Source organism: Anthonomus grandis, chromosome 2 (genome assembly GCF_022605725.1).
Source record: "Anthonomus grandis grandis chromosome 2, icAntGran1.3, whole genome shotgun sequence".
NCBI lineage: Eukaryota > Metazoa > Arthropoda > Insecta > Coleoptera > Curculionidae > Anthonomus > Anthonomus grandis.
In genome coordinates, this window is record NC_065547.1 from 20,065,510 (window position 1) to 20,091,937 (window position 26,428).

The following is a 26,428-nucleotide window of genomic DNA, read 5'->3' on the forward strand; positions in this document are numbered from 1 at the left end:
GTTTGCTAATCGACGGAAATGGTATTGTTGCCAATTCCTAGAACTGCTCTGGTTCGTTGCGAAATAACACACGTGTGTGGTTTTGTATTTCAACATATAACATACACGCCACTGGTTAAACTTTTAAAAAAATCTACATGAGAAAGTAGATTTTGATACTAGAGGGTATGCTTTAAATTTCATACACATATCTATGAAGTTATTAAAGTAATGATAAAAAAACGATTTTTTCCTAACATTTTTCCATCCTGAAGCTCAAAATTTAAGGGATTTAGGATATAGCTTAAACTCTTTTTTTTAAAATCACCTAAGGATTAAAACCCTTTGAATCGGCAATTAATCGGCATTTTATTTTGTAATTCCCTGTATAGTAAGCCAATAATCAGTTGCTAGTGCACTTTTATTTTCAAAATGATACAGGATAGTTATCTTTGGTTAAGGCTAATTCTTTATAATATAGCCTCAACCAGAGGCTAGATGTTGCTGAATCTTTGTATATGGGAAAGGGTTCTTTTGTCATGGACAAATCTTCTAAATAGATCAATGTTCCCAGAAAAGATAAGGACTTTGATTCTAGATATGTCAAGATCCGGCTCCTGACCGTCACTTGTTAATTCACCGAAGGAGTTATTTCTAGAAAGATTTAAAAAACTGTAAAGTATATGGTCAAAAACCATAAGGACCATGTCAAATGCTTAGGTTTAGTACAAGAGCACTAACACAACCATCATTACGGGAGAGCCTTTTCAACATCCACTTCCGTTATGATGTCAGTTAAAGTACTTGTACTGTTTTCGGCGTATTATTATTTTGTGCACTATTAGGAAAGCACGTATTTAATTCGTATATATTTTGAGTGGATGTATATTTTCAAGTTGTAAAGAATATTTGTATTTTAACTTTTTGATTTATGCAGCGCCGGCAATTTTTCTCCGGCAATTTGTAATATCTTACATGTCAATATGATAATAACTGCAATTTGAAAGCTAATGGTATTATATTTAATATTTTTCCTCTTGAGTTAAACATAGAAAAAATATATTAAGTGAAATATAGTTTAATGATATAAAATATAATAATATATTATAAAATAAAACATAAAACTCTATAAACAAAACAGAATATACTTTAATATATCTCAGCACTATAAATATATAAACACTATAGTATTCTATATTTTTTGACATTAAGTCTGCATAAAAGAAACATATACTCTAAGAATTAACAATAATTAATATAAAAATATAAAATTCCTAAGTAATAGATTTCCTATTAACAACAAAGTGATATGAATTGGCTTGTTGTCTGGCTATATTAGTAGTACCTTGATCATAAATAGTTGCATAGACTTTCATTCCAATCGACTGCAAGTCTTTAATGCAGTTAATTATTAGGTTTTCTAAAACCTCTGCCTTAACTATATGTTGTGTACAAAAATATAGTAAGGTGTGCCAAAATTGGTTAGATTTGTCCAAAATTAAAACGTATATTGGAGAATATAGCTTGAAGATTTCTTGGAGAAGGTAATTGGGAAAAGTGCCTTAAATACTTGTATAGCCTTGGAGTGTGTTTAGGAATTAAGAGAAGGCAAAAGCTTTGTCTTTCACTGATCATATGCAACCAGAAGGTGGACGATTTGCATTTAGCAATTGAGAATTAATGAATTCTTTAGTTACTTCATTAAGATCCTCTTCTATAAACTGAAACCTTCCATCATTCTAAAGAGACTTTAAAGTGGCAATAATATGTGTTTTTTCATTTTTCAGAACTAACCTCAATTAAGATAACTTGCTCATGGTGGATTTATGGGTATTATACATTGCTTTTCAATTTATAACAGCAATTTTCCACTAACGAGTTGAGCTATTTTTTGAAGCACCAACCTTAGCAAGAATGCCTTTTCTGTTCTCTAAGAGAAAAGAATATAATATACCGGGACACAGGAAAAAGGGAACACTTAATTAGTTTTTTTACTTTTTTAAGATAAATAAATGAAATTTGGTATATCGATAGAATAGTTATAAGAGTATCTTTTCACATATTTTGTGATCAGGTTTACCAGGAAGAGACACTAGGTTTTTTTATTTTAAATGGGACAAAATAATATTTATTGTATTTTATTACTTAATTCTTTTACACGCCTATTTAAAATTTTCAACCCTGTATTTTTGGCATTTACTTTATTCTTTTAAGTAGCACGTTATTATAAACAACTTTTGAAATGCAGTTTTTCAGAAATACTGTCAGTAAACATTTCAAATATTAGTGACCACTAAAATTCTCTCAAAAAACTGCGGAAAATTTATTTGAATGACAAATAATAATTGCACTTGACAAGATGTCATGTATTATGTCAGTTGAAAAAAAGGGGGCTTATTAATCAACCGATTTAAAAAAATAATATTAAATTATTGAAAAAAAAAGTTATTCCCAATATCACGCTATTTAAAAAAATATATATATAAACTATTTATAAAAAATAGTTATTAAGTGTTCCCTTTTTCCTGTATCAGCTGGTATATAACAAGAGTTCCCTGATGATGAGTGGATGAGTGATGAGTGGATACCTGATGAGAATTGGTCATCTGAAAATGATTTTCTTGGTTTTGGCAAAAATGAAAAATAACTGTGTTGTAACAGAATCTGCTGTTTTAACGGAGACCATCAACACCTTTGACTCAGCTGAGGGAACATTAGGGTTATTATAATTAAAGGCAGCAAAATGGTTGGAACAAACTTTAAAGTTATTGCAATATTTAATCAATTGACCTGGCATACCTCCATACATGGTTTCTTTATGGGGTTTATAGGAAATGTGAAAAAATATTTATTTTTATAAGTCCCTAGATAATTAATAACATAGATATTCTTACACAATATTTACATGGTAGTTTTATTCTAGTCCTCTCTAGAACCCTTTATCTAGAAAACTTACTCTATTTCATATTATATTTCTTTGTATGCCCTAATTCCATAAAAAATAAAATTTCCAACTAGAAATTACGGTAAATAGAGAGCCATTAATTTAAATAATATTTTTTTTACCACACCTTCACAAAACTAAAAATAAAAAAAGTCAACGTCAAAACGGTCAAGTGTGTCACCAATATCATTACGGTCAAATTTTCCTATGTCAAATTCCCTTTAAGATGGCCACGGTCCGAAATTCCGCTTTGGTGAAATCAAATTTCACGTGGCTGTTAAAACGTATGTCGCTCGACTTATTTTAAAAGTGATTTTCTAAGTCGCCAATGGTTTGCCGTTCTTCGAATATATGATATGTTTAATATAAATATTTTTTATTTTCAGCCGTTATTTTACTGAATTTTAATTGCGGATATTTAAATAACATGTCTTAAAATCCCGACAAACAGTTTTGGCATTATGTCAGAAAAAAATAATATTGATAAAAATGTAAGTCCATCAAGAAAAAATTACCCCTCAAAAATTCAATACCGAAAGCTAAATTTAGTTTACTTATTTAAAAAATATTTTAGGTGTTTTTCAAACTTTGGTAGAAAAACATTTTCCTGCTCCGGACCGAAATAGAATTCACAAACTACTAGGTATTGGAGGTGCTGGAGACTACAAAAAATCAGTAAATGGTAATTCAGAAGAGGGAAGTTCGGCCCTAAAAAGAAAACCAGTAAGACAGGCGGCACAGAGAGCCGTAAAAAGAAATAAATGGTCTACTTCTGATAGTGAAAATAGCGAGAAAAGTGATTCCGATTTCCAAATGTCGGACAACGAGAGTGAAATTTCCGATGGGCAAACTGATTCTAACCAAAGCAGTGATTTTAATCCGTTTAACTCTGACAGGTAGGTAAGTGTGCGTTTGTCGAAAAAAAGCAAGTCTTGCGTATGTTATATCACATTAAATATTCAAATCTTACAGTATTTACTCAGCGATTGGTATATTGTTGGGTTTAGGGATTACCTAAATACCGACGTTTCGCGAAATTTATTTGCTTCTTCAGGGCACTGAAATGTCAAGTAACATTTAAGAAGAATTAGGTAGTATTATTGAAGTAAGAGCGTGATAATGATTACTTGTTTTTAATAGAATATAAAACGGATAAAAAGACTAAGCTTTATCATTTTCATATGATACAATGCAGATAAATTATTAAGACCTTAAGATGGTCTTAACTTATCCATTTTCTTTGTTTTGGACATGTCACGCAAAATTTAGAAATTCAAAAAGATTTAAAAAAAATATTCAATTTATAAATTACAAAGCGATATTAAATAATAAAAGAATAGAAACCAATCAACTTTTGTTTCAAAGTTTTTTCTAATCTTATGCTAACCCCTGTCGGTATAGACGCAAATGGAAGAAATAAACGTTTGAATAAGAATTTGAGTAATCGAAAGTCGCATACAATATCAATGTTTTTTTGAAAAGCTTTGAAGCTTTTGAGGCCTTAAAATGATTTTTTGGGTTATTACTTGAATATTGTAATTTGTTCTTGACAGTTCAGTGTTCCAAGCGGCATGAAATAATTTTAGCTATTTAATTGGTCTAAGCCAATTCTCGTTTCTTAATCTTCGCGGATTTTTGAGCTTTTTTTAACAGGAAATTGTGCTTAATCTTAAATCCTTTTTACTAATTAAAAACGATTAGTATTAATGATTAGTATGTTTGTTTGACGCACTAGTGCGTAAAAAAATCGTCAAAAAATATTTTAACTGGTAAATAACTTTATTATTTACCAATATAAAATTTATAATGTCACACTACCAAGATTAACTCATGTTGAAGATTTGGGAGTCATTTTTGATCGCTCACTTTCATTTCATTTGCATATCCAAGATATCATAAAAAGAAATTATAAAATGCTGGGTTTTGTTGTCTGGAAGTATCCATTGTTTAAGAATATCTATAGCATTAAACTCCTGTACTTTATCCATGTTCGTTCAATTTTGGAATATACTTCCCAATTCTGATCACCATACTATCAGGACCATATTCAAGAGCTTGAAAATATACAGCGAAAATTGGTTAAATTCCTTTGGTTTAAATGCGAAAGAGTGTATCTGAAAATCGGCTTCTCACGTGATCGTTTGCTTGAAATATTTCAGGTAAAATCTTTAAAGGAAGAAAGGAATTCGGCAGAGCTACAATATTTATATAAATTAATTAATGGGTTAATTGACTCGCCAGAGATTTAAATTTAAGTTTACATATTTCTAATGTTCCACTTCTAAATTTACACTCTTTGGCTCTCAGTTCAGTCTTCAAACTTTTTACCTTGCAAGGCCTAGAACCAATATTACAACATTTTCGCCTATTCATAGAGCTTGCAATACATACCACTCTATAGAGGATCAATACGATATATTTAACTGTAGCCTAGCCGAAATTAAAAAAATGCGTTTAGTTTAGATAATCTCGCTTTCTTTTTTTTCTAAGTATGTATTAATAATTTGTTATATCTATAATATTATTTTTATTTTGATAAGATGATTTCAGTTTTATATAGATCTTTTCCACTCTATTATTGGAGTTACTATGTTGAATGATGTAAATAAAATAATAATATAAGTAGAAAACATCTTTTAACCATTTCTTTTATTACTAAAGAAATATTCAAAAGATCCTTTTCATATAACGTGTCGATTTATATTAAATAAATATCAAATTTCGGATTTCTCTGTTCAACTCAAATTATTTAAAAAACAAATTAACGACTTACTACTTCGTGATCTGGTGGCGTGGTGTTGATAGATACTTATCTTTAGATAGATGTTGAGATAAGTATCTATCAACATAAGTTATATAATTGTCTAGCATATCATATAATTAAGTGACAATCTTCATTGTCTATCTACATAGATATCGATAGATTTTCTATAGATACTTGATTACGTCATCTTGGTTTAAAATTATATTTATTGGGTATTTTTTGTTACAAAGCAGTATTTCAATATTCAATTTCGTTTTGAAATATTTATTAATAGAACTTAGAAAAGTTGTTTTTTTCACAATACGAGATATAAAACTCCATTATTTTTAGTGATTCTGATAATGATCCTTGGAGCAGAAATAAAAAAAAAGGAAAAAAGCAGAAAAAATTGCCTAAGAAGCGACAGTCCACACAAGATAAATTGTCCGTATTACTTACGCAAAAAACTCACAAAGGTTAGTGTTAGCATTCCCTTATGCAAAAATAATACAACCATAGAAAATACACCCTACACAAACTACAATAATTGCTATTAAAAATTATTCATTTATTTTTTAGCTAAACAAAACGGTACAGGCATAAAGACATCAGCGCCTCCTATGGATGCTATTGAAAGGGCCTGTAGTATGAAGGAGGATTTATTACAAGCAATAGAAAGGTTAGGAGACAAATTGCCGCCTAATACTCTTGATCAACTCATAGATGAATTGGGTGGGCCAGAAAATGTGGCTGAAATGACAGGTATGAACTAACTAACCGCATGTTTTATGTTAAAAATTTATTTTTAAGTTAAAATTTAATTTTATTAAAAAAAAAAAGAAAAAAGCTATCAAATATTATGAACTAAAAATTTAATAAGTAGCACGTTGTTAGTTCTAAAAATTAAGAGAAATCGTGTCAGGCAGTGTTTACCTAAAATGGTGGTGTCTCCGTGATTAATCCTGTTTCATGCTATAGAAACAACATAAGAAATAATACATTTTAAAGCAAAAATACACGATATCAAGATTTGAAATAATTTGATAAATATATTTTTTATCTTATTCAGTTGGTCATTTATTCGATTTTACGATCGGTTATATAAAATAGTCGATTATATAAAATGGCTGTACCACCACCGGGTGGTACAGCGACCATTTTTTGACGACCAAATTTTGGTAATTCTTTAAAATATTTGAAATATTCTTAATTTACGTTACCTTTTTTTAAGTAACCACAGCTTTCATTCCCTGCGCATTAAAATTCGTTCATATCACAAGTTGACCTTTAATTGGCAAGTGACAGTTATAAGTGATTTTAATATATAGTTCACTCGAAGATATACTGTTGACTTCTACTACCATAAATCGATTAGAACATTAAGCCCCATTGTGCAACGTCCAACGTTTTTAAGAGCTGATAAAGGGAACAGCCTCGGCTTGAAAATTAAAGTATTAGTACAGGGTGGCCTACTATCGAAACCTGCCCATGGTTATCACATTTTCGTTTTAAATTAATTTTAACATTTTTTATTTTTTATTAAATCCACATTTTTTATTAAATTTATAATCCGGCTCTGACCACAAATATAATAATTTTAATTTTCTTAATTTAAGGTCTTTTTATGACCCAACAAATAATTATGGTTTTATTGCGGTCAAAAGATCAACGGTATATCTTTTAAGTGAACTATAACTATTCAATTAGTTGACTATGGATACCGCGGTAGAAATTCTTTTAGCTACGTGTGCTGGTATTGACAAATTGTGGACAATTGTGTGCATATTTATTTAACCTTTTTTGTTGTTGTCAATAACCATTAACTGTTTTTAATTGCATGTTATTGTTCTGCAGATAACGTTTTTTATTTCTTTAGATATTTTAGAAACAAGGAGAAAAACTGAAACACTTAATTTTTAAAATGTTTCAATATGGTTTAAAATGCATTAGATAATGCATGTTAGAGAAAGCAAACAATAATTATGGTCTGTTCAAACCTCGCGCGCTTTCATAAAGACGTAAGTACTCATCTACAGTGCACGTTTAATTTTATATTTGACAAAGTTATGTCAATCACCTCTTCACCTCTAGCTAATCTCCCTAATCCATGATTTGTCAAATGGGAACCCCCATAGTGTGACACATCATTGTAAGCAGCATTAAAATGTCGATTCAACAGTGCCAAAAAAAAATAAAGCGGTTGACGTATCAGCGAATAGTGACCAAAAAGGTCGGGGAATAATGGATATTTTACCGACCTCAAACTTTGGTAGGTCAAATGGTTGACTAATAGTGTCACATTATTTTAAATGGCAAATAATTTTCCATCTTACTTCGCCAAAAAAATTGATGCAAGTTGAAACGATTTACCAGTAAAAATGTATGGTAATAAACAGTTCATTGCGTCGAATGATCGATTTTCTTCAAGCAATTTGCGCGGAATGTAGCTCTGAGGGGTGCATTTTAGGACACATGTTTATAGAAAAAAAATCTTATTTTAACTCCAACAATACGCTTTTAAAATATTTGCACCGAATTTAGCTCCAAAATCTGCAACCAACAAAATAACTATTTATTTTGGGTTTGTCCGTTTATAGTATTGCATTTGAAAATAAACATTATTATTATTATTATAGTGGCAGCCAAATAATTTTTGGGAAAATTTGTCTTTTTTATTGCGTCGTATGCACAGGTATGCCAGCCAAAATGTATTACCTTGACTGGTGATAAACATCAAATAATTTGTCATAATAAGTACACTGCATAAAATTCTAAATTAAAAAACTCAGCTATGAGTTATACTATTGAACAAAAAGTACTAATGGTTAAATGGGAAATTTCAGATTTGTTTCCAGCTTTTTTTGCAAATAGGCGAATACCAGGAAAATCAACAATTGAACACATAAGTGGATAAAAGTGTCATGTACCAAAATTGTTATTTCGAGATAAATGAGTTTAAAGTTTTTTAAATGGAACTTTTTTATCTTTTTTATATTTTAAATTTAACACATGAGATATCTTACATATTCTTGCACTTTTTAATAGAAGGATTAATATTTAAAAGAAAAAAAACACTTTAAATGAACATAACACATTTATCCATTATAATTTGAATTAAAAGGATTTAAAATACAGTGTGGCCCAAATTGGGTGTACATGTATGGGTATCTTGGAAACTATAAGAGATAAAAAATTGGCTAAATAGGGAAAGTTGTAGGCCATTTAGTTACCAATTAAGTGCCGCTTTCAGAATGATTTTATCTTTTTCCGATTTTGAAATATTTGGAAAAAATCAAAAAGTTGCATTTTTGAAAAAGGGCTGTATTTTTTTTATTTCAACGTATTTTTAAAATCTGTAAAAACATTATAAGGACAACGCATACCTGAATTCAGTTTTTGTTTTCGACATTTCGGTTCTGAGATTCCATCCTCAACTTCTTTTTTCTTATGGCAGCCATTTTGTTTTTTTGCTAAATTAAAAAGATCTTTTTTTTCCCTTTGAAATGATGTATAACACTTTATGAAAATATTTTATGTTTACGTCAAAACATTAAATAGTTTATTTTTCGCGGAGTTGGCCACAAATGCGGAGGCCATGACTACGGATGCAATTTGTCGTATAAACAATTAATATTGTTTAATAATTTAGCGTCATTTACTGACAATTCTGCAAAATATTATTTATTTGATTTAACTTTTTATCTTGTTCATTTCATGTTTCTTGTTCTTGTTAGTGTTAAATAGTTTTTTCGTATCTAGTTCTTTTTAGTGAGTTTTGTCTAAAATTGTAATTTCCAAAAATCGCCATGTAAAAAAATACCAGTGAAGAAAAATTTGACATATGGGAATGTTATATTACATGTAATAGGAATGCAAATCTTGCAATCGCCAGATATTTGGAACTGTATCCTGAGAGAAACTGCCAGGTCCAAGACTATTCGCTATGCTTGTCATGAACCTTAGAACTCATGAAAGTTTTGAAATACCAACGCCAGAAAATTATCAAAGGGACAATGAAGCTCGCGATGAAAACATTTTAGACCATTTTAATGCGAACCCAAAAACATTGACTCCAAAAGCTGCAACTGATATGAATATACCAAGGACTACCATTCAAAGAGTTCTTAAAAAAAATATCGTCCATAAAAGCCTACTATTGTTCAAGGTTTAAAGGATACAGACTACCCAAGACGATTAGAATTTTCAAACTGGTTTGTAAGGCAATGTCAAGAAATATCTAATTTCAGCAGGAAATTTATTTAGACCGACGAGACGTCTTTTAGCAACTGCGGAGTATTCAACAGGCATAATCGTTATTTTTGGGCTAGTGAAAATCCTCATGAAGTGGCTGAACGTAGGTTACAAGTAAGATTTGGATTTAATGTATGGTGTGGTATGTATGGTAAGTTAATTACCCACTCCACAAAATTATTTTCAAGTAAAATCCTATAATTGTTTTTAGATAATCACCTTATTGGGCCCTTTCTTTATCACCAAATATTGACAGGTCAAAGATATTTAAATCTTTTGGAAGCGCAGATATTACCTACCGTGAAAGCTATAATACCTGAAGAACAAATACGGAGTGATCAGTGAAGTGTGGTCAACAAGACGGGTGTCCCGCACATAATACTCGGGACGTTCAAAATTTGTTAACGCAAGTATTTAACAATAAACTTATCGCGAACCGCGGTCCTGTAAATTGGCCAGCTAGGTCTCCAGATATTACACCCTTGGATTTTTATCTTTGAGGATATGTTACAAATGAAGTTTACGAGTTTAAACCACTCTCGAACAACTTGAGGACAGGGTTCAGACTGTCTTAAATAATATAAATAAAAATACCCTGCGCAAGGTAACTAGAAGTGTTTTAAAGAAATGTCAAAAATGTTTTAACAAAAATGGCCGTCATTTTGAATAGTTTCATTTAATATTATTGTTACAATTAGTTATTTATTTTATTTAGAAATTACGTAAAAGTATAAGTTAGCAAGTTAGTAAGTTAATAATAATTGTGTGTACGACAAAATGCCAATAAAAACCATGGACAACTCAGCGAAAAATAAACTATTTAATTTTTTGACGTAAACATAAAATATTTTCATAAAGTGTTATACATCATTTTAAAGGGACAAAAAAGATCTTTTTAATTTAGCAAAAAAACAAAATGACCGCCATAAGAAAAAAGAAGTTGAGGATGGAATCTCAGAACCGAAACGTCGAAAACATAAACTGAATTCAGGTATGCGTTGTCCTTAAAAAGTTGTCCTAATAATGTTTTTACAGATTTTAAAAATACGTTGAAATAAAAAATACAGCTCTTTTTCAAAAATGCAACTTCCCGATTTTTTCCAAATATTTCAAAATCGGAAAAAGATAAAATCGTTCTGAAAGCGGCACTTAATTGGTAACTAAATGCCCTACAACTTTCCCCTTTTAACCAATTTTCTATCTCTTATAGTTTCCAAGATACCCATACATGTACACCCAATTTGGGCCACACTGTATATTAAAAAAAAAACGATATTTATACAAAATAATTTATTTATTAAACTTATGACACAAAATAAACAGCTTTACTTAACTAATAAAATATTACTTAGTTTTTCTCTTTTTCTCGACTTTTTTTGAGTATCTTCCAAAATGTTTTCGTAAAACCACTTCCATTCGTCTTTAATAAATTTAAGTTGCTCACGCAAGTTGTTTATTTTTTCGGAGCTAATACTGCCTCGTTTTCCCTGGATTCTTCTCAATGTGAGATTATCTGTTGTTGTCACTACAATTTCCCTTTTTTAATATATCTACTTTTTGCAAAGGTGAGTTCTCGTCAACATTAGTTTTATACAAGTAGCTACCAAATTCATGTACTCGTATCCATTTAATATCATCCCTAAAATTAATTTTATTTCCTGCCGTGTTTATTTTTTTGTTAAATAAATGTAATTTTGTAGACAATTTCTCAAAATCATAAGAGAATTTTTCCATATTTACATATATAACACTGTTTTTAGTGCTCGTCGATTTAATAAGACCATATACAGGGTGTCTCACAACGAAACGACGCGATCGATATCTCGGAAACTAATTTTTCAGAAACTTTGAAAATTTGGCAACATGGCACAGGTGATGGGGGCCACACAACTAAAATATTTTGACAGTTGTGACGTTTCCGGTTATACCGGAAGTAGGTGTCAACTTCGTTATTTTAAATGGAACACCCTGTATATTTTTAAATTTTTGGATTCCACATGAAATTCTAGGTATATTTTGTGTATAATGTCCTATACGTAAGGGTAACCTTTTTTTAAATATATTTATTTTTAATTTTTATGTGAAAAACTATGTTTATGAGCCCTAACATAATTACCGATTACTCCCTCTTAGTAGCCTTTATTTATTGGTTAGTTTTAGTTTTATTTTAAAGGAAGGACCACTTTAAAAGACTATTTTAATATTTGGCTAAAAAAAGATACAGGTGGGTCAAAAACTAGCATTAAAAATTAAAATGAAAAAATCTTAAAAAGTCAATTTTTTTAAATGGAAACCCCCTATTTTTATATTTTTTTCATAAAGATAATTAAAAATAAGGCTAACTTTATATAAGGTTATCTAGTCCAAAAATTAATATTTTCCGAAATATTGGCCGTTTAAATTTGGCCTAATATTAAAAGCCGAATAGTAACACGACTCAAGGATTGTTGATTAGTAGGCCATAACGGTTGTCATAGTAACTGCTAGAAGCGGCAGTAAGACAATGGATTATAACAGAAATGTCCACTTTTTAATTAAATTACACTTTTATGAAGAAAAGTTAAATACCAAGTTACTTATAAATTTAATGCATATTAAGTTTAAATTTTTAATTCTGTATCAATTTTTACAGGAGAAGGATATTTAAATATTCTAGAAGGCTTGGATACAGAATATTTAATGAATTTACCATTGGCAGAACACCGAAACCTTTATTATCAACATGATGGTGCACCATCACACAGAACCCTTATGAGATTTTTAGACACATCATTTAATGGCAAGTGGATTGCTAATAACGGACCTATTTTGTGGCCTCCTCGTTCTCCGGATTTAACTGCTCTAGATTATTTTATTTAGGGAAGAATAAAGAATATTGTTTATTTCAATTTATTAACAACGCAGCAGGATTGTATGGAAAGGGTTAGACAAGCATTTGAAAGTTTATCTCCAGAGTCAATTAGAGCGGCAACCCATGATGAGCTAATTCGCAGATGTGAAAAATGTTTAGAAGTTCAAGGAGGAAATTTTGAACATTTGCCAAAATAACTTGTTACTTTGCCAACATGATGGTTTCTGTTTTTCCAGGAATTTATCGGCAAATATTTGGCATGTTCTCGATAAGACTTTGTTATATTCTCCATAGATAATAAACAAATTTAAATAATCTTCTTGTGTATAATTTAATCGCCCCGGCATATTGGTTTTTAAAAAATTACGAAATTACAAGCAATACTGACATTTCTGGTATAATCCATTATCTTACTGCCACTTCTAGCGGTTACTATGAGAACCGTCATGGCCAACTAATCAACAATCATTGAGCCGTGTTACTATTATATATGCCAAATTTAAACGGCCAATGTTTCGGAAACTATTAATTTTTGAACTAGATAAGCTTATATAAAGTTAGCCTTATTTTTAATTATATTTATGAAAAAATTATAAAAACAGGGGGTTTCCATTTAAAAAAATTGACTTTTAATGATTTTTTCATTTTAATTTTTAATGCTAGTTTTTGACCTCCCTGTATCTTTTTTTTAGCCAAATATTAAAATAGCCTTTTAAAGTGATTGTTCCTTTAAAATAAAACCAAAACTAACCAATAAATAAAGGCTACTAAAAGGGAGTAATCGGTAATTATGTTACGGCTTATAAACATAGTTTTTCATATGAAATGAAAAATATGTCAAAAACGGTTACAACATTATACACAAAATATACCTAGAATTTCACGTGGAAGCCAAAAATGTAAAAATTTACAGTTGCACGTTATCCGACAGGTGTGTCTAAAAATTTGACACATCGAATATTGGAAAAAAAAAACAGTTACATCCGTACCGCGTACAACGAGTACAAAGTTTATTACCTCGAGACTACCCGGCAAGACATTGAATTTTGTCAAACAATGTTGCAAACGCATAGAGAAGATCCGCGATTCTTGGAAAAAATCTATAGTCCGATGAATCGATTTTTAAGAAGGACTTTTAAATACATAAATCTTCACAGTATACATGAGTGGCATGTGGGAAATCCATATTTACACCGAGAGGACCGGTCACAATACCAGGTTAAAGTAAATATGTGGACAGGAATACTTAATGATAGCGTTGGACCATTCGAGTTGCCGGAAAATTTTAACGCCGAAGTTTACCTAGATTTCTTAGACAATCATTTACCAGATTTACTAGAAGATGTGCCACAAAACATGTTGTTCCAACAAGACGGCTGCTCGACACACTATGCTCGTCTAATATCGGAATTTCTGAATAAAGAACCCGAACAGGTGGATAGGGCGGGATGGAACAATTGCCTGGCTGCCACGTTCACCCGATTTAAATCCTTTGGATTTTTTGACTGTACAATTATTATATTAGCTTAGAGTAGCGGCGTACATTTGACTATGTACTAAAAAATACACCCTTATTAAATTAATAATCTAGCAAGTATCTTACGATTTTGAAATCTAGATAAGATATGCCAACTTTTGAAATCATCTGTCTGCCAAACAGTAAGTATTTTTTTTGCCAGAGCAGTTAGATAAAGTTGAGAAATGATGGTCAAAAGACACAATTTTTAAACACAAGTTGAACAAAAATCTAATAATTTCTTAAAAATGTGAATAGTTGTATTTGAATTTAGTTTTGTAATTTATTGAAGGGTTATTTAGGATTACATTTAAAAAATTGTTAAGAAAATTTTGTAACCACAGTACTAAAAAGATCAACAGGATGTGTCTAATTTTTTTCGGTTTTCTATGAATGCCTATAATTTCAAAAGTACTCAAGATAGATTTTTTAAATATTTTTTTTGAATTCCTGAGCTCCTGGTCTATTGTCGTTTTTGGCTTATCGTTGATTTTTGGGACGCCCTGTATATAAAATACAGTTATAAACCTAATTAAAATTTTGACAAAAAGGATTAATTCTCGATGGTAAAAACCGTTAATTTAGGGGTACAGACGACATAACCCTTCAAAATAATTAATTTATCTAAAATAAATCAAAAGAAAACAAATAATACTAATAATAATAAGCAAAATTAATGAACAACGGGATAGGGACAGATGCGACAGCGGATAAACAAACCTAGGAGGGTATCGCCTAATATTTAAGACCCCAAAAAAGCAAAATGCCCATTTCTACAAGGGTAAAGACAGTTTTCAACTAATGGCAAATAAGATTGATTTTTTTTACATATTTATCCTATTTTGGACCAGATGCTAATTAACCTGTTCTTTGTTCAACTAGCAACAGTCATTTAATTTTTTTAGAAAATATGTTTAAAGATAGTTGTTTAATGCTGGATGTATATTAAATAAAATGATCAGTTTTTATCCTAGTTTTTAAAATATATAAAGAAATAAAAAACGTTATTTGCAAAAAAATTACATTGAAGTAATGAAATACCTAATGGTTATTGACAGCAAAAATAAATAATTAAACGCATGTCCACAAATTCTAAATACCAGCACACTCCTAAGTACACAGCTAAAATAATTGATAACTGCTGACTATCGCCATTTACATGATATATTAATTAGTTGTTGCTATGCCATCCGGTATAGATATCGTTATTTCGAAAATGCAGCAGTATAATAAAGTCTTATTATAATAAAGTAAATCTGATTAAGGTCGATTGAAAATAAATCTATTTAACTTTATTTTTTTCACACTTTTAATTACATTTACCTACACGCCGAGTTTTTTTTTGCAGGTAGAAAAGGTCGTGTGGTACAAACAGAAGACGGCGGTATACAGTACGAAAGTCGATCGGAGGTTGATGTGCCATTAGAAACGTTGAACCTTACGGAAAAACAACGGTTTATGGATGGTGAAAAAGATGTCGCTATTATTTCCGAAGCGGCTTCTAGCGGTATTTCACTGCAAAGGTAACATATTGTACTTGTCAAAACAACATTAAACCATGATTAAACGTAGTATATTTAATGTTCATATGAACTATGTAAGAGCTTTTTCATCTATATATTGGAAGAGTATACATACTGCAGAATCATTTTTGAAACTTTTAATATAGGCAGTAAGGTTTCTATATGTCATCCTACTCTCGTCAGGATTGGCAAGTAGAAACGACTTGCCATCTGTATACTGGTAAATTGATCCCACCACAAGCAACATCTCCTTCCGGAATGAGCCTTGAGGAACCCCCTCTTTTAATTTTTCAAATTGATTTACCTTATCAAAGAGTAACTGTTGATTTATAGTGTCAAACGCTTTTGAGTGTTTTAAGTAAAGTTCGGCCAACTTTTGATTATCAGTTGTTGAAATATATAAGAAATGGAATCAAAAATTGCTAATTCTAAAGATGTGTTGGATCGAAACTCATATTAATGATCTGTCAAAATATTTGTTAAAATACATACATTGTTTAAATACGTTAATTGTTCTCATAGTTTTTGTACTGTTTTACTTGTCTTTTGTAGCTTAAGTTAATTAGTTAATTTTATTTAGGGTTTTATTTGACTTTAGGTATCTTCGATTTTTAATATTTTTGAATATGAAATAGTAAACTTATCTTCTTTGTACTATTTTAAACTAAAAAAATAAGAGAATGAATATTTTCTTCAAAAAAAGAATGAAAAAAGAAAAAATCATGACAATGTGTACCTAAGTACGATATAAACTCGTTTTCGTGTTGGGCTCAGTTGCATTGGATTGGGATGTTTTGGGTTGGGTTAGATCGAGTTGAATTGAGTAAATATTAAGCACCCGGAGGATTTACGCCCCCTGTTACCCAACCCCGTTTACGAGAGACTGGGTTGTGTTGGATTTTCATATAAATAGAATCTCAAAATGTTAAGGCTACGAAACATTGTACAAGGTATACATTTTTCACCGCTGGGTATTACCTTGTGTACAAATAGTAAAAACAGTATTATAATCTGAAAACGCTGCTTGTTAAATCTCACAGCCCAGCTCTACTTTGACGTCGCAGGTGCACCGCGACAGCTTGTCATGTCAAAAAAAAAACCATCCAAATTTACTCTGTATCAAACTTTCATACCTTCACATGTTGTACCTAATCAAATATATGTATAAAGTGCAACTAACATTGTTTAATTTGTATGAAAACTAATTTCGACATTGAAAAAGATCATACACAACAATCATGGTCCTTCAAACCGCATGAACCATCGTATTTACATAAAACAAAATTGTGAAATCGTCCATTTTCAACGCCACAAAAATCTACTAATCGGCGTCTCTGCTTTGTGCGGTGATTCGCACCGCCAAGAAACCAACGGATCGATCGTTTTGACTTCATACAGGGGAACGCGCTAGAAGTATTCAATTAATAACATTGTCTGAAGAGCATTTTTGAATTCTAACTGCTGACGCCTGCAATTTTAATGGTTCGCTTGAGGAAATTATGCCAATAAAGCTCTACACAGGTATCAGGTATTCGCTAATTTGTTTGGTAAGTGTATAAAGTGTGTATCCTTTTTTGATCCCTATTTATTTATAGTTGCATTTGTTTTGGTTTGACATTGTTTGGTGTATTTAAAGGTAAACAAATACATTTTATTTAAATATATACCTACTGATTGAACATTTTTCTAACTTTAATGATTTTGGTTTGTTGTTTATGCATATGTTTTAGGTACTTTCGTTGCAAACATTATTTTGGGGCATTTAAAGCCTGTCTTACTTACATTTTGCATACATTGATACAGTTTCATTGATACATCTTGCTACATAATATCATTTATTTATTTGAAGCTACAACCTACAGCATAAAATTGTGGGTATATTCACTTGTTTACTTTAAATATTTTATTTGGTATTTTGATAAATTTGCTATAAATAATGGCAGATATTGCAAAAAACAAACGTACTACAATTAAACGTACTTTAACTCGCTTTAAAAACTATTTTGAAGATTTAAAAACACAATCTATTGAAATTAACACTATCGAATTGCAAACTCGTCTTGAAAACGCTCTTAGGTTGCTTGACGATTTTAACACTGTACAATCTAATATTGAGGCAGAAGATGATGATTATAATACACATGTTAATACTATACATGAGAAAGAGCGTCTAGAATTTGAAAAGGCTTATTAAGCATTACAGCTGAAGTTAAGAAATTTATTTTTGACAAATCAGCATCTTCTGTAGATACCGACAACGCTAGTATTCATACAGCAAATAGTAATCATAATTCTGAACATTTATCATTTTCTAACATTAAATTACCTACTTTGTCGTTACCAACATTTGATGGTTGCTATGAAAATTGGCTTTTCTTTCGTGACACATTTAATTCGGTAATACATGAAAACACTGCTTTGTCTGGTGTTCAGAAGTTCCACTACTTACGATTATCTTTAAAAGCTGAAGCCTCTGAAACAATTAAATCCCTAGAGATATTTGAAGCAAATTATACACTCGCTTGGAGCTTATTGCAAGAGCGATTTGAAAACAAACCTCTTTTAGTCAGCAATCATATAAAAGCACTTTTTAATTTGACATTAATTAACAAAGAATCATATAAAAGCTTAAGAACTCTCCTAGATAGCATGCAAAAGCATATTAGGGCGTTAGAAGTACTAGAACTACCTGTACAGCATTGGGATGCATTAATAATACATCTTATTTCTACAAAACTAGATCACAGAACTAGAAGGGATTGGGAACACTCACTTACAAAATCGAATACAGGTAATCTACCTACCTATGGAGAATTTACAACTTTTCTAAAAGAAAAGTGTAGACTACTTGAGTCGTTAGACTTTAATGAGGACAAACCTCGTTTTACGTTTAAGCCTAATTCATTTTTACATAACAATCAAAAGACTTCGAAATCGCTTATTGCAAGTACTAAAACACATCATTGTTTATTATGTTCAAAAGAACATTTACTGTTTTCGTGTCCAGAATTTATTAAACTCACTCCTAGTGATAGGTTAAATGAAACGAAACGCTTGAAATTATGCATAAATTGTCTACATCCTGGTCACTTTACAAGAGATTGTCATTCAATACATTGTAGAAAATGTAATAAACGTCATCATACTCTTCTTCATTTAGAAAACATCCGTCGAGCAAATTCACAAGCTGTTCTCGAAGGAACCGCTCCAATTAGCACAAATGATATAAACACTAATGTAACAACGCTTGTAAATCATTCTTCTATAACCATGACATCGAATAATAACTTAAAATACACTTGCGTTTTACTGTCAACAGCAGTTGTAACAATATTTGACAAATTTGGAAATCCTCATTCATGCCGAGTTATTCTTGATAGTGGCTCACAGAGCAATTACATTTCTGAAAATCTTTGTTGCAAACTAAGCCTACAAACATTTAAAACAAATATCTCAATTATGGGAATTAATGAAACTTATTCAACAATAAATTATCGTACAACTGTTAAGATAAATTCCAACACCAACAATTTTAATTTGATTTTTTCATGTCTAGTAATTCCTAGAATAACATCAAATACACCAACTTTTAATTTTAATTCCCAATTAATTTCTGTCCCTACAAACATATCATTAGCTGATCCAACATTCAATGAAAGCTTGCCCGTAGATTTGTTGATAGGTGCTGAACATTTTTATGATTTACTCTCGGTGGGACAAATTAAATTAAATAAGGGTTGTCCTATACTACAAAAAACGAAATTAGGTTGGATTGTGTCAGGTCCTGTACCCGCAATTAACAGTAATCTTCAACAAGTTTCCCTATGTAATCTATCGGTCAATGATTCATTAGAGAAACAAATAGAGAAGTTTTGGCTGCTAGAGGAGTGTAAATATAAAAGATTCCTTTCAGAGGAAGAAGAACTTTGTGAAACTCATTTTAAACAAAACACCAAATTAACTGCCAATGGTCGATTTATTGTTAAAATTCCTTTAAAACACGATCATCACTCTATGCTTGGTGACTCACATACTTCTGCAACCAATCGATTCTATTCACTTGAGAAAAGGCTTAATGCAAATTCAGATTTAAAACAGCAATACACCCATTGTATTGATGAATACTTATGCTTAAATCATATGGCTCTCTCAGATCAACAAAACAATACTTCTGGATTTTGTCTACCTCATCATTGCGTGATAAAGAACTCTAGCACAACAACTCGCCTTCGAGTAGTTTTCGATGGCTCAGCCAAGTCCACATCTGGTTTTTCGATAAATGACTTAATGTTAGTAGGACCCACTGTTCAAGACGACTTAATTTCAATTATTTTAAGATTTAGAACCTATCCTATTGTTTTACATGCTGACATTGAGAAAATGTATCGGCAAATTCTTGTTTCTCCTGAACAAAGATGCTTACAAAAGATTCTCTGGAGGTCAAATCCTTCTGAGTCTTTAAAAACATTCGAATTGAATACAATCACTTATGGCACGGCATCTTCAACATACTTGGCGACTAGATGTTTACAAGAAATTGGTTTTATGCACAGAGAAACTGACCCTATAATAAGTAATATCATCCTTCATGATTTTTACGTCGACGACTTACTAACAGGTGGTAGTACTATCAACGAAGTCAAATCTCTAAAAACTAAAATTTTATGATATTTTAAGTTCACATGGTTTTACACTTAGAAAATGGTCTTCCAATGTCCCGGAATTGACTGATACAAATAATATCGTAATATCGTACAATTTGACTCAGAACATCCTAGCAAGACACTTGGTCTTCTTTGGGACCCATCTTCCGATACTCTACAATACAAAATTGAGAAAAATCCAAATTTAAACATAACCAAACGACATATTTTGTCAACAATAGCCCAAATCTTCGACCCATTAGGTCTGCTCTCCCCAGTACTGTAACAGCAAAAATTATTTTGCAACGCCTATGGAGCTTAAAATTAGCCTGGGATGAAAGTCTGCCTATGGAACTTTATACTTTGTGGACTAACTATTGTACTCAACTAGTAGATCTTAACAAGATATACTTTCCTCGCAACATCTTTGGCGACAATAATTCTGTTTTTGATTTGCATGGTTTCTCAGATTCTTCTACTACAGCATACGGAGCTTGTGTATATATTACTTTTCTCGATTCAAATAATGAATATCAATCACATCTGCTTTGTGCTAAAACAAGAGTAGCACCACTTAAACACACCACAATTCCCAGACTAGAATTGTGCGCTGCTTTATTACTCGCCGAACTAATTAATAAGGTTAAATCATCTCTGAACTTGTCATTTAAAAATACATACTACTGGTGTGACTCAACCATTGTTATCGCTTGAATAAATACATCAACCAACCTTTTGAAACAATTTGTTGCTAATAGAATTGAACAAATTCAATCACTCTCACCCCAATCATCTTGGAACTATGTTAAAACGTCTGAGAACCCTGCAGACATTCTCAGTCGAGGATTACAACCTGAAAACCTCTTAAATTGTAATTTATGGTTTAACGGTCCTGCTTGGCTAATTTTATCTAAAGATCAATGGCCTAGCACTTCAATTTCAGGAGATCTTAGTGAACTTCCAGAACTAAAAAATAACCAAATTTCTTTAATTTCGACACATAATGATTTATTAGATGTTATACATCTTTAATAAAACTACAACATATTTTTGCACATATCCTTCGTTTTAAAAATAACTGCAAGTCTTCAAACCATTTGAGAACAATAGGTCCTCTTACTTGTAATGAACTTAAAAAATCTATGAATATTCTTTTAAAATTAATACAATTTTCATCACTGTATACTGATTACCAGAATTTATTGAAAAACAAAAGAGTTGAATCTAATAGCCGCATGCTTTGTTTAAATCCTTTTCTTGATTCAAACGGTCTAATTCGCGTTGGAGGGCGTATTACTAACTCAAATTATAGTTTTCAGAAAAAACACCCAATAATATTGCCTTGCAAGCATCATTTTACAAATTTGATCATTAAACATGAACATATCACTCAACTATATTGTGGTCCTCAGGCACTCCTAGCTTGTCTGCGACAAAAATTCTGGCCTCTTAATGGCAAAAATTTAGTTAGAGATATTGTACGCAAATGTATTACTTGTTTTAAGGTGAATCCACCACAATCGCGATACATTATGGGTGACCTTCCTGCTGACCGATGTACACCTTCTCGTCCATTTCTAATTTCTGGTGTCGATTACGCTGGACCTTTCTTATTAAAGGATCGACATACTAGGAATCCCAAAATGATTAAAGCCTACATAGCTTTATTTATTTGTTTCAGTACAAAAGCTATGCATCTTGAGCTCGTTAGTGACTTAACCAGCCAGTGTTACATTGCAGCTTTACGTAGATTCATGTCTCGTCGCGGAAAATGTACACGAATATATAGCGATAATAGTACTACATTTGTTGGTGCAGCCAAAGAAATAAAGGGTTTCTTTAAACAAAACGAAATAGCAATTAAAACTGAACTTACAAATGAGAACATTGAATTTTCATTTATTCCAGCAAGAGCACCACATTTCGGTGGTCTCTGGGAGTCCGGTATTAAAACTGTTAAGCACCATTTAAAACGTATAATTGGTAATGTTCCTTTAAATTTTGAAGATTTTTACACCGTACTCTGTCAGATCGAGGCATGTGTTAACTCTCGACCTCTCTATGCAATGTCTACTAATCCTAATGATTATACTCCCCTTACTCCCGCACACTTTTTAATTGGTGAACCATTCAATGAAGCTTTACCTGTACCTCCAATGCTCAATGCCAAGGAAAACCTGCTTTCGAAGTACCAACGATTCCAGAAAATAGTACAACATTTCTGGTCCCGCTGGATGAAAGAATATGTTTCTACTCTTCAAGTTCGCTACAAATGGAAGAAGCACTTTAACGAAATAATCAAACCTGGTCTTCTAGTCCTAGTGAAGGAAGATGGAGTTCCTCCCTTAAAATGGTGCCTGGGAAGGATAGTTGAAGTTCATCCCGGAGCAGATAACGTGATACGTGCCGTAACAATTAAAAACAACTCTGGAACTTTTAAAAGGCCGGTAGTAAAAATTTGCGTACTCCCCAACCAAGAACTTTAATCTATTTAATTTGGATTTATGAATTTTATGTAATTTTTAAGTATTTTTATTGAAGGCCCTTAAGGCCCTCAAGGGGGGCGGTATGTTAAATCTCACAGCCCAGCTCTACTTTGACGTCGCAGGTGCACCGCGACAGCTTGTCATGTCAAAAAAAAACCATCCAAATTTACTCTGTATCAAACTTTCATACCTTCACATGTTGTTATTAATACCTAATCAAATATATGTATAAAGTGCAACTAACATTGTTTAATTTGTATGAAAACTAATTTCGACATTGAAAAAGATCATACACAACGATCACTGCTATCATTTTGGCAGATGGATTTAGATATTTTCCTTGTTTTCTCTTATATAGGATACACTCTTAGAACATTGAATACACTAGAATAAATATTGGCAGCTTGGGATTAAGCGCAACATCTACACAGGGGGGCAGAGGGGATATTTTGTTGATAAACATGCTTAGTATTCCATGTTGCTAGTGATTAGTCAATTTTTACAGAGGAAAATAAAGTGAGATAATAAATTATTATAATTAGCAGAAACTGAATTGCATTCTTTGTTATAAAGCAAAAGAAAAAGTGAAATCCGTTTAATAAACAGAACTATTTTGTACTATATTTACACTAAACACTAATAATAATTAATGTTTTTAATTTAGATTCTTTAAATCACCAAATTTCCACACAAAGCGGCAACGCGGTAGATTTTGCCCAGAAATATTCACGCGATAAAGATATTTGGTAACTACGCTCGTTGTTTACTTTTAGATGGTGCACCTTTCATACAGTATTAGTATTAAAAGGATGTTTTGAGTGGTTTCAGTTTCTTTTTACTGGGAAATGATAAAGAAGTCTGAAGTGGAGTTACATATATTGGAAAAAAAGAAATTCAAGCCGTTCCTCTGTAAAAGGAACTCTGCGAGTAAATATTGCATACCAAGATATTAATGAAAATGTTTAATTAAGTATATTATTATAATAGCAAATTTATTGCTTATTCGAACTCGAAATGCCGCTAAATTAATGTGTGCAAAATGAGATAGTGTCTGGTCGATATCCAGCAACCAAAATCGAAAACGCAGCATATATCGTTTGCCAGCATTAGATTTTATAGTCTGCGCCCATTATTATTTAATTAATATAATGCCCGTATCTCCTGGAATTCCAAAGCTGTTTTGATGATTTTTGTCTAGATATTAACAATAGATCGGTTTATAGTGGGTATAAACGGTGACAAATTAAGGTTTTTTTGTAAAAATCAATTTAAAGGTTAACTTCCAATTCCAAAGGATTTGAATTAAACTTTTTTTGGTAATATATAATATCTAAACGGATTTGAAATTGTTGCAAATCTCTACAAACGAAAGTTTTTTGATTAAAAATTATTGAGTTAGATGTTATAAAGGGCTATAACTGTCAAAAGATATGGATAAAACTTTGCCAAATATAACCGTTAACCGTTAGGAGTTACATAGCTCTTTATATTTTTTAACATCTAACAATTCAATTATTTTTTACCAAAAATCTTTTGTTTGTAGAGGTTTGCAACCATCTCAAATGCGTTTAGATATTTAATATATAAAAAAGATTAATTCAAATTTTTTCAGAGCCTTGTTCATTTCTTTAACATTCGACTTTTTAAGTAATTTTCACAAAAAAACTTTAGTTTGTAGGGGTTTATAATTACTATAAGTCGATTTAGTTATCTGAACAAGTGGCAACATAGGTTACTTGCATTGTAAACATAAAGGTATTCTACGTTGCCAAGTTGCTTTTTTTTCATTAATTTCTGTTAGGAATCTTTTTTTATTCTGAAAAATTTGTTGATTACTCTCAAAATATATATTATTAGTCAGCAAATAAACGAAAGTTTTAAAGAGTACATTTTTTACCTGTTACAAAATACAACACATAAAAAATATGTAGTGGATTAAGAAAATTATATATTGAATGAAAAAATGGAAAGTCGATTTGACATCATTGTCTGAACAGAACTCAAACAACCTTGCCTATGTTGTGCAACTAGGCTTATTCTAGGCATTCAATGTTCTAAGGAAACACTTTTTAGACGTGTTTGTTTCTTATTACTTACCTTGAGCTTAAGCGTAATGATTATATTTATAATAGAAAATATATTCAATTTGGCAACTGCAAGTCCATATGTCAAAAGGTTGACAATGTGATTATCAATGGCAACGAGTTTTCATCATCAAATATGCTAAAGTAGATCCCCTTTTTAACATAATTGAAAGAAATTAAATATTTTTTAGCGTTTTTTTCTCTTAATCTATTCTTTTTTAGAGTATTCTTTGTGGGTTCTAGTTGACTTTAGGAAAAAATCATAGTAATATCTGCCTACGTTTCAAATAAACACGTTTTCGATAACTTTGTGTAAGGACTTCACAGCTTAATGGCGATGACAGTGCACTTTGAGTTGGGCGGCCTGGGTTTGGGTTTCAACTATGTCAGTTTTATTTTTTGCAATTAAGCATTTTATAGTTTGGGAAAAGTCTGAATTATATTTACCTTTTCTTGTAAGTAATTCCGTTATTTTCATGTAAAAAACAAGACACTGTTTAATGTTGAGATTTCGGTTTGAATTAAAAATGATATTTTATGTAAAATTAACTCCAAAGAAAAATTATTTTTCATTTAAATAACAAAAACAAAATTTCCTTCCATCTTCCTGTTATGATTCTTTTTTATTGTCGTATTTGATGTTTGAAAGAACTCGTCCATTATCTCAAAGAGACCTACGTAACTAGAGAAAAAATAAACTGCAAGTCTCAGTCTCAAAATATCTTTTTATGTGTCAATCAGGTTACATGTTTCGCTAATAAAGCATCATCAGACCTACAATAAATAGAAAAACACACGTAATTACAATAAAACCTTACACTAAAATAAAATCAAATTTTAAAATTAGTTAAAATTACCTTATAGCTAGATGACCTGCTAAGTACTGACAAATAAAATTTAAATCTGAGAATACTTACATATTTTATAATAAAAAACTATAACATGGCACAAAAATTCAACAAAAAATATAAAAAGGAAAAACGTGACTAGTGTAGTATTTGAACCCACGCTCTAAAGTTGAACAGTGAAACACCAGACCGTTAACCACTCGGCTAGCCCTGCTTATGAATGTTAGAGTCAAAGGCCCATATGCGTATCGTGAGCAGAAACAGGAGGTTAGATAAGATTATTAAAGATAAGTCCTGGCTCAAAGGTGAAGACATCATTAATACATGTCAAAATTGGACTCTTTTTGGCTTTGGTGATTTCCATTTTCTCCAAGAGACCAACTTCCTACCCTTAGGGCACTTGTGAATAATGGAAACATTTACCGACACCACAGAAACTAAGTCAGCATTTGCTAACCATTTATTATCAACGGGTCATAGTTTTTCCGTCCTTGAAAATGTTTCCATTGTTCAAATGCATAAGCATTTAGCATCATTGCATCAGAGATGTTGGAAGCAAA

The 26,428-nt window shown here is 31.1% G+C and overlaps 1 protein-coding gene across 3 annotated transcripts in view; it reads left to right on the forward strand.

Annotated features, from left to right (window-relative positions):
• Window positions 1-26,428, forward strand: part of LOC126748895 (protein strawberry notch) — a 197,884-nt gene that overhangs the window by 108,405 nt on the left and 63,051 nt on the right. For all 3 annotated transcript variants that reach the window (XM_050458439.1, XM_050458431.1, XM_050458448.1), the window contains 4 exons: window positions 3,498-3,819; window positions 6,018-6,142; window positions 6,246-6,428; window positions 15,633-15,807. In XM_050458439.1, the coding sequence (XP_050314396.1) occupies window positions 3,498-3,819; window positions 6,018-6,142; window positions 6,246-6,428; window positions 15,633-15,807 (805 nt within the window). The remainder of the gene's footprint in view (window positions 1-3,497; window positions 3,820-6,017; window positions 6,143-6,245; window positions 6,429-15,632; window positions 15,808-26,428) is intronic.